General features: G+C 47.2%; 4 protein-coding genes across 5 annotated transcripts in view; 3 read left to right on the top strand and 1 right to left on the bottom strand.

Annotated features, from left to right (window-relative positions):
• The window catches only part of LOC113215199 (fibroblast growth factor receptor homolog 1-like), a 5,336-nt gene extending 715 nt beyond the window's left edge, over positions 1–4,621 (top strand). The window contains exons 1-6 of one of the 2 annotated variants that reach the window (XM_052269849.1): positions 7–381; positions 928–1,066; positions 1,152–2,002; positions 2,110–2,303; positions 2,409–2,549; positions 2,916–4,621. In XM_052269849.1, the coding sequence (XP_052125809.1) occupies positions 982–1,066; positions 1,152–2,002; positions 2,110–2,303; positions 2,409–2,549; positions 2,916–3,126 (1,482 nt within the window). In that variant the 5' untranslated portion in view covers positions 7–381; positions 928–981 and the 3' untranslated portion in view covers positions 3,127–4,621. Of the gene's footprint in view, positions 1–6; positions 382–927; positions 1,067–1,151; positions 2,003–2,109; positions 2,304–2,408; positions 2,550–2,915 lie in introns of those variants that run through there. The other variant, XM_052269848.1, reaches the window with a different exon arrangement.
• On the bottom strand, positions 4,445–6,167 carry LOC113215201 (uncharacterized). The gene is made up of 4 exons (XM_026434816.2): positions 5,951–6,167; positions 5,557–5,739; positions 4,938–5,108; positions 4,445–4,865 (listed from the first exon to the last, which is right to left on the bottom strand). The coding sequence occupies exons 1-4, from the start codon at positions 6,059–6,061 to the stop codon at positions 4,695–4,697; spliced, it is 636 nt and encodes a 211-aa protein (XP_026290601.2). The 5' UTR covers positions 6,062–6,167; the 3' UTR covers positions 4,445–4,694.
• A 426-nt stretch (positions 6,168–6,593) lies between these two features.
• Positions 6,594–7,731, top strand: LOC113215198 (uncharacterized). Its single transcript, XM_026434811.2, has 2 exons — positions 6,594–6,756; positions 7,217–7,731. The coding sequence occupies exons 1-2, from the start codon at positions 6,709–6,711 to the stop codon at positions 7,652–7,654; spliced, it is 486 nt and encodes a 161-aa protein (XP_026290596.1). The 5' UTR covers positions 6,594–6,708; the 3' UTR covers positions 7,655–7,731.
• A 377-nt stretch (positions 7,732–8,108) lies between these two features.
• Positions 8,109–8,617, top strand: part of LOC113215197 (mite allergen Eur m 3-like) — a 1,611-nt gene continuing 1,102 nt past the window's right edge. The window contains exons 1-2 of the mRNA XM_026434810.2: positions 8,109–8,267; positions 8,494–8,575. Coding sequence (XP_026290595.1) covers positions 8,207–8,267; positions 8,494–8,575 — 143 coding nt within the window. The 5' untranslated portion in view covers positions 8,109–8,206. The remainder of the gene's footprint in view (positions 8,268–8,493; positions 8,576–8,617) is intronic.

Raw genomic sequence — 8,617 nt, 5'->3', positions numbered from 1 at the left:
GATACATGGTGCAAATCTAACTTTGCTTCTCCTTGGTTGTTTAATCATTTATTCAACATTTTCACCATCAAGCTTATATATTTGCTTGTATAAATTTCAAAATGCTGCCTCAGTCTTGTCAATTCTTGTTTATCAATTTGGTTATTGGTGCAATATATATCAGCTGAGCAAAGCTTTTAAAACTGGTGGCGGGGCTGCTTTTTCGTTTTCGCAGAACGTCTGAATCATCGGCCCATCATTACCCAGCCGCCTTCCAACGCTTTGGCTGTGGTGGGTGGAACGGTTTCTTTCACCTGTAAGATCCTGTCTGACCTGCACCCCAGCTTGTACTGGTTCAAAGGCAATTATTCGGAGGGTGACAATGACGACAGAAGGGTTCAGGTACGGTAACAATTGTCATTGCACTGGCATTGACTAATGTGAGCTCTGCAAGAAGCACGTACCAAACCAAACTAACAAATGTGCCCGTACGTGATGTACTTGGCATTGCATCTCATTTAAAAGCATGTCCAAAACTAACCAATACACTATTAAGTGGAAAATTTTATATACAGAACAGTTTTTGTCTGCAATTTACTAACAAAATAAAAGACAATGATTTTAAGTAAGCCTTGGTTCAGGACCTGTTTGATGATCTTAACTGCCCTTTTTTGAAAATTGTATACCTTGGCTCTCTGGTGGAAAATTCCAAACCGTACTCAATCTAATCTAATGCATGATTACTTTTGCCTTTAGTTCTATATCATTTTGCTTATAATATTCTTGTTTTGTAGTATAAAGTAAATGCACAAGTAAAATAACAATGCATGCTGTGAGTGACCATTTATTCTGCATGGTTTCGGTGAAAAAACAAATATGACAAACTGAACGTTCCAGATACATCATCTGTCGACAATATTTTTTAACACTCCCTGATTGCCTCCACAGTCTGGTGACACTGGCATCACTGACCCGGAGGTCCTTAGGCTGACCAACGTTACGATGGAAGACGAGGGCTATTACACCTGCGTGGCAGGGAATTCCCTCGGCATAACTTATGCCATGGCGTACCTGCGCGTCGTTGAATGTAAGTACATGGTACTCAGCACTTGCACTGAGAGTGTTTTGCGAGCGAGTTCTCTAATGTTTTCTTTGCCTTGACTTGCCTCCAGCCGAGGACGAGCTGAACCCTATGCCGTCGCTGCAGCCCGTGCAGTCCATGACGCAGCCCTTCATCGTCAACCTGCTGGCCGGCGTCCTCTGCACCTTCTTTCTCTTCGGGGTCCTTCTCACCGTCCACATCTTCCGCCGCCTCAAGCGCGAGAAGATGAAGAAGATCAAAGCCATCGAGACGGCCAGGGCGGCCGTGGTGACGCACTGGACCAAGAAGGTGATCGTGGAGCCCGTGTCGAGGCCGAGCGGTGGCGGCGTCGTGGTCGGCGTCGGGGAGTCGCAGTCCCAGGAGCCCTTGATCATGCCCATGGTGAAGATTCAGAAGCAGAAGTGCTCCGCGCCCGCCGACAGCCTCACCATCTCCGAGTACGAGCTGCCCGTGGACCCGGACTGGGAGTTCCCCCGCGCCAACCTGTCGCTCGGCAAGAGCCTCGGCGAGGGCGCGTTCGGCAAGGTGGTGCGTGCCGAGGCGCACGGCATCCTGAAGGCAGGCATCACCACCACGGTGGCCGTCAAGATGCTCAAGGAGGGCCACACGGACGCGGAGATGATGGACCTCGTGTCGGAGATGGAGATGATGAAGATGATCGGGCGGCACGTCAACATCATCAACCTGCTGGGCTGCTGCACCCAGGACGGCCCCCTGTTCGTCATCGTCGAGTACGCCCCGCACGGCAACCTCCGTGACTTCCTCCGGCAGCAAAGACCCGCGTCCGGGGCGTCCGTGGGCGGGGTGTCGGCCTCCGGGTACGAGCGCGCCATCGGCATCAACAAGACCCTCACACACAAAGACCTGGTGTCCTTCGCCTACCAGGTCGCAAGAGGCATGGAGTACCTGGCGTCTAGAAGAGTGAGTAGCTACTCCTATTTTTACTACTAATTTATACTGTATTTATATTATTTCTATTTATCACATCATAATTTGTCTTACCTAATATATTTATCTTTGTGTTTCAGTGCATTCACAGAGACTTAGCTGCCCGCAATGTACTTGTTAGTGATGATTATGTAATTAAAATTGCTGACTTTGGTCTAGCAAGAGATATACATTGCAACGACTACTACAGGAAAACCACTAACAGCAGGATCCCTGTAAAGTGGATGGCTCCAGAAGCACTGTTCCATAGAGTGTACACAAGCCAGTCAGATGTGTAAGTATTCAATATACTCCTGGTATTGTCTAATATTTATCAAGTTTGAGTGTTTTTGTTTCTTTGAAAATCCTATTGACTCACTATTTTTTATCCATTTACCAGGTGGTCATATGGAATTTTACTCTGGGAGATAATGACATTAGGAGGAACACCATATCCGTCTATGCCCAGTGTAGAGAAACTTTTCCAATTATTGAGAAGTGGTCATCGTATGGAGAAGCCTCCAGCATGTTCATTAGAAATGTAAGTGTTTTTTCTTTTAAATTTAATTTATTGTTTAACCCCTACAGAGCTCTTGGCTCTAAAACAAGGGGTAGTTTACAACAACAATGTCCCAGTGAGAAATGATCAATCCAAAAGACATCAATTTGACGTCAATGATGAAAATGTGTCCCAAAATTTGATGATATTTTGACGAATTTTCGTCAAATTGATGTCTTTTTGATTGATCATTTCTCACCGGGGTGGTGGCACAGATTGGGTGCTCAGTTAATTACAATAAACTTATATGTATAAAGCAAAAATAAGTTTATCTTTCTTGAGTTGTCATTTGTGTGCTGTTTTATTATTACAACGTTCTTATTCATAAATATTTTTTTTCTGTTAAAGGTACATGCTGATGCGAGAATGTTGGAGCTATCAAGCTAATGAGAGACCAACATTTGAAGAGCTTGTTGAGGAACTAGATAGAATTCTGACTGTAACTGCTAATGAGGAGTATTTGAATTTGGGGATGCCGCAGTTAGTTACGCCACCTTCCAGTGAAGACGAAGATGAGGATGAGGACAACGATTTGGACCTTTTTCCTAATCTTTTATGAATTCCATGATCATGAAAGATCTGGAGTTTCTTAAAGCAGCAGCAGCCAAAGACTGAATGTTTGGGTTTAATTTTATTGTCCTGTTAATAATTTTTCAAAGACAATACTACACGTAGTTTTGGAAAGAGCAATTTTAAAATCTTTATGATCTAAATTTTTGTTGCTCTCCAAATTTTATTGTTGCCAGCACAAGACCAGATACGTAAAGTCATCTATTTTCAGTTAGGCTTGATGCAAATGTTTATGGATACATTAAATTATTGTATACTGTATATAAGACCAAAGCTACATAGCTCATTTGTAAATTTGCATTACTAATTCATACATTCATATAATTGCTCTCTTGTTGTCCATGTCATAATGTACTGTAGTTAATTTTTAAGTCACACCTTGGACTGAATGGTGCATTTCTCCCATTGGGAATGTGAGAAAAGTGGTTGATACATCACTAATTATTGTGTATATTTTTGAAGGGAATGTATTTTTCTTAGAAACAGATTTCTTAGTCAAATTTGTATTTTCTGGTCTTTTATAGTTACGCTTTGCGTCATTAACGCATCAAGTCATGGTAAATCATCTGAACATTCACTAGAAACATAGAGAAAGTCAGAAAATTCTATAAGAATTTTCTGTCTTATCCCCTTATTTATTTTATGTTTATGAAATATTGATCATTGTTTGTTTTTTTACTTTCAATGTTATTGCTTGAGTTTGGTGTATGTCTTTGTTTAAGTGAAACTAGTCATCTGATAGTATTATTATTTCTGTTATCTTTAGGCCAATTAATAACTCTTATATGTATCTATGTACATAATGTTTGTAAATGTGTACTGCATTTCTAGCATTGCAAAAATTACAAATTTTGTTTCAGACATGTGCTGTAAAGTGCTATTACCAAATTATAAGGTCCTAGGGTCCTGTTTGTGTTCTAGATGAATTATATTGAATAGCGACACACTCATCCAGCTGTTCCCAGAATAGCTTGTGTGCATCACAGGAGCAATGGTGCCCACCTACAAGAGAAATTTCGAAATGCCCTTGTCTTGATGTAGTAAAGCAAACCAGAGAACCAAATACGTTGACGCGTCAATGTCAATTTGACGGATACTGATGCGTCGTTTCTGGCTGGGGTCCGACCAGTCTCAAAATGGAACCAAATCTGTTTTCAGTCAAACAACGTCCAAAGTAATGACCCACCAGAATGTATTTTTAGATTTAATTTTCATAGATTTACTTATTTAATTGTATTTCTTGTATTATTTTGTTTTATGTATGTACAGATTATTTATGTCTTACAATTAATGTAAAGTACAAAGATGAATGAGGCCAAAAGATATATTTTTCAGTATTTGTTCATTGCAGTGTTATGCTCAGCAGTTTTCCTGCAAAACCTAAAAAAGCTTAAACCAATTCATAATGTCACATTATGGAAGCGGATTATCAAACTGCTCTACACATTGTGTAATTTATTTTTAAAAAAACGTTTTTACCCAAATTTTGTTTTATTTGCCTTTCTTCCATTGTTTTGTTTTTTGAAAAAAGAAAAGTACAAACCTGGACCTCTATACTCAATTTTCTCTTGCCCTGTGGAACCGTAACTCTGTATCTGTGCAGGTGTGTAGTTTTCCATTGGGCTCAAATTGAGAAAATCTTATAATCCACACATTACCTTCTAGAGGGAGAGGTAGGGCTTGCATTGCTTTCATGTCCAAGGTTGCGTTACGGATCAGATACTTGCCCTGAAAAAAGTGGCTTCAAATAGTAAATTGGCATTATCAACTCGAAAATCGCCTTGGGAGCATGAGATTCACCGCTTTGCTGGGGCAGGTCGGCCTTGGAGTTACATAGTCGTGGAACTTGCTCCACATAGTGTTGGGCTGGTACATTAGGTGGCACACTCCCTTATTGAAGCGCCAGGTCTGAAAGTTCTCGCAGGTGTTGGCCGACTGGTGCTCGCGGCACTTTGTGAACCCGATCACCACCTGGTGGGGGATGCCAGGGAGCAACAATAGAACATTGAAACGATCGCGGACATGGAGCCCACGCTCCACAGGTATTTACGTCCCTGATTGTAGCTACGCAGTTACAGTAGCTACTTCCGACACTTGCCACAGGCAGCCTCATCCGAAACGACTTTAGACAAAGTCTGCTCAGTCGCGGCGTAGCCACCTCCTAATCCCCCCCCCCCCTTTTCCGACACTTTCGCAAAAGCAAGAATGCAAGTTCTACCCCTCACCCAGATAAAAACAATCAAAAGTCCGTCCGGATGAAGCTGCCTGTGGCCGTGTCGGTTGTAGCTACGAACAGGGACGTCAGCGGTGCGGTAGGCAGCCAGCAGACGTGGGTGTGTTGCGGCACAGTCACCCGCGGCCGCCGCAGGCGCCAACCCCCGCACCGCAGCAGAGGCTGCCGGTGCCGGCGGCCGTTTACCTCGGCGATATCCTTGGCCTCGCGTAAGATGTCGTACTCGCCGTTGAGGACAAAGTCGTTCTTGCCCGCCAAGGCCACGCTCATGTTGTTGAACCTGATGGAGTTGTCCGGCACATTGGGGCAACCCACCATCACGGGCATCTCCACGACCAGGCGCGTCAAAGGCCGCAGCCCTTTGTTGGGCTGCGCAAAATTTAAAAAGAAAGAAAAAGACAAGAAATTTCCTCAACTTATAACCAAGGTTATGTCTTGTCTTGAGTCGAGACTAAAATTTATCTTAGGTCATCAAGGTCAAAATGTACTCTAAATAAGCAAACATTTTTCTGGGTGTAGGTTCAGAAATGACGCGTGCCGCTGGTCTGTATCGACCGCCATGCCGAAGACGTCCTCTTACTCTCTTCCTGGGCGACGGGGGGCCGGGGCCGCCGTCGGCGTGGTCCGCGGGGCCGAGGAGGAGGAGGAGGAGGAGCGCGACCACGGACAGCTTCAGCGCGGTCAGCCTCATCGCACCGGAGCGAGGCGTGCTTGGCGCCCGGAGCGTGCGGAGCGCGCGGCCGCAAGCTTTAGCCTTCCACTCCACCGCAATTAGCGCTTTCCATCTGATAATCTCGCGTCCGATTTGCGTGACAAACGCTCCGAGCGGGGCGCAAAACAAGGAGTGCGCCATAGTCGCGTCGGCGGCAGGTACATTGTTTTTTGGGTCCCGCGGTGTCCTCACATTTTATTTCATTTATTTTTAATTTTTTTGTTGCAGCGGGGACCTACTGCAGGTCCAACGACGTTTGTCGACTTATGCCAACTATGCACCCGCGTCGATGACGACTCATTTTTTCTTTAGAATTTTAGTTCTGCTTGCGTCTTGGCTTGAACCGATGACGTAAAAATGACGACAAAGAAGACCACTTTCTGCGTTGTTCGTGGCGTCAGCGCTGCGGCGTCCGGAAACACCATACTTGCCGCTCGCCGTCCTCCATGCTCCTCGGCGCACTTGCCGCACGCAGCCACGCAGCCCTCGCGCGGGGCCGCGGTCGCGGCAGGAGTCGCCAGCTGTGTCCACAGCAAGTTTCTCCTGTGTTATTTGAAGCTTTAAACAGACGTCGCGGCCCGGGCCCTCGGTGCGATTCGAGACCAGTACGATCAAGATCTGCAAGCATGACGGTTCGTGCACTGAGCCTCACCCTCCTTCTGTGCCTCCTCGGGGTGAGTCATTAAACGCACCAAAATCTTTTAACGGAGTAAGCCGAGCCGAACATCTCCAGCTCAAATGGTTGTAGTATTTTGAAACAGAAGATCCTCTTCAGTGGCTTTTAGGAAGCGCAAAAGTTAGTACTCTATCTACACAGATTTTAGACAGAGACACTCCTCAGGCGTGCGGCCGGGTTGCATACTCACACGGGGCCATAAGGAGCCGTGGTCATCGAGCATAGGCAAACCCGCCCGCACTCGTGCATGCGGTACAGTAAAAGCAAAATAAATGAAGGGGTCTGTGGGCCACCCTTTATAGCACCGAGCGGGCGGGTGGCAGGGAAGAGGAGGTCGCGGGGGGGGGGGGGGCGTAGAGCTCTTTGAGAGAGAGCAGAGATCCGAGAAACAACGCCTGGAAGTCAATTTTAAAGCCAAGGACGGACACTAAAACAATCTGATTGGCTCCGGTTTCCAGGGCCTCCACGGTCAGGAGATCGACCCTGACGCGGAGGTGTTTGAGGTCGCCGAAGGGGGTACGGTGGTTGTGAACCAGCCCACGCTCCCCGAGATCAACGTCAACACCAGCAACGTCATCCACAACAACATCCCCGGTCCCACCGTGGTCGAGGTCCCCGCTGCTCAACCGGCGGCGGAGGTCGTCACCGTCCCGGTGCCTGTCCCGACTGTGGCGACGACCGCCGCCCCCGCCATCGTCAACCCCGCCGTCGTCAACCCCACCGTGGTGAACCCCACCGTCGTCAACCCCACCGGCATGCGTTACGGCGTGGGCGTCGTGCCCCTCGGCAGCCTGCTCATGGGCGGCGGGCTCGGCGGCATGGGGCTCGGCGGCATGGGACTCGGCGGCATGGGCCTGGGCGCCGCCATGATGCCCCGGCTCATCATCGGCCGCTGAGCCTCTCCTGACCGACGAGTCGATGCAGCAGAATGTCGCCCCCTTCTCCGCAATTAAAGTTTGTCACGCGGGGTGGACACCGTGTCGTTTTTATTGGGCCTCTTTCCCTCTCTTGCCCTCGATATCTTTCTCTCTCACTGTGCGAAACGTTCAATATTCGATTTCTTTCGTTCACCGTAGGGAACGTCTCGAACCCTCTGCTCGTAACAAATTAAGGTACTTGGGACAAGTACGTGGTCTCCAAAACAAGTGCAATGTTCTTGAATGAATCGAGAGCATTGAAAATAATTTGAAGATACAGCAGTCTTTAGGGGAGTGTCTAAAATGGAGAACACATTTTCCTGGGTGTAGAAATTTTTACTCTATCTTTCTCAAAATGTTGTACATTTAACCGATCGCGAGTTGCCAATCTTTTCAATTATCGCACCTCAAGGACCCCACACACTTGAGACGGACGGCAATCAGTCCACCCGTGGGTGTATATCGACACCCGTCATGATTCGGCAATCGCGTATATAACGACATCTCCAACGACAAAAGTCGCTCTACATCATGGCTTACTCGCTCGTGTTGTTCGCCGCTGCAGCGGCGCTGCTGGTGGCCTGTGTTCAAGGTAAGTTCCGTGTTCACGCTAACTTTTAGCACCAGCGTTGGTTCGTTCGTTGGAAGAGAATTATCGGACCCTGTCTGAATGGCGGGCACCATACGCTTGGTTGGGTGCGTTGACCTTGAGGTGATATTTTGCGCATCGCTTCTTACAAAACAAAGGCTTGTCAAAAATGGCGCTGCGGACCATTTATAAAGTGTTTTCACTTCCCTCGTGATCACCGTGATCACAGGTGCAGCCCTTGACCTACCCCAGATCGTGAATGGTGAGGTCGCGGATCCGGGCGAGTTCCCGCACCAGGTCAGCTTGCAGAGGTGCGTAGCACATGATGGCATGTATTTCGTGCGGGGGGGGGG

The sequence above is a fragment of the Frankliniella occidentalis genome, unplaced genomic scaffold (assembly GCF_000697945.3).
Source record: "Frankliniella occidentalis isolate FOCC.00 unplaced genomic scaffold, Focc_3.1 Scaffold105, whole genome shotgun sequence".
Classification (NCBI taxonomy): Eukaryota; Metazoa; Arthropoda; class Insecta; order Thysanoptera; family Thripidae; genus Frankliniella; species Frankliniella occidentalis.
Note: the sequence above shows the minus strand (reverse complement) of the source record. Positions and strands in the feature narration are given on the sequence as shown.

Coding starts and splice junctions, on each gene's coding strand:
- LOC113215198 (XM_026434811.2), top strand. CDS start 6,709: ATGACGGTTCGTGCACTGAGCCTCACCCTCCTTCTGTGCCTCCTCGGG. Junction 6,757..7,216: donor TCCTTCTGTGCCTCCTCGGG/GTGAGTCATTAA, acceptor TCCGGTTTCCAG/GGCCTCCACGGTCAGGAGAT.
- LOC113215201 (XM_026434816.2), bottom strand. CDS start 6,061: ATGAGGCTGACCGCGCTGAAGCTGTCCGTGGTCGCGCTCCTCCTCCTC. Junction 5,740..5,950: donor CCCCGTCGCCCAGGAAGAGA/GTAAGAGGACGT, acceptor AATTTTGCGCAG/CCCAACAAAGGGCTGCGGCC. Junction 4,866..4,937: donor CGACCTGCCCCAGCAAAGCG/GTGAATCTCATG, acceptor CACTTTTTTCAG/GGCAAGTATCTGATCCGTAA.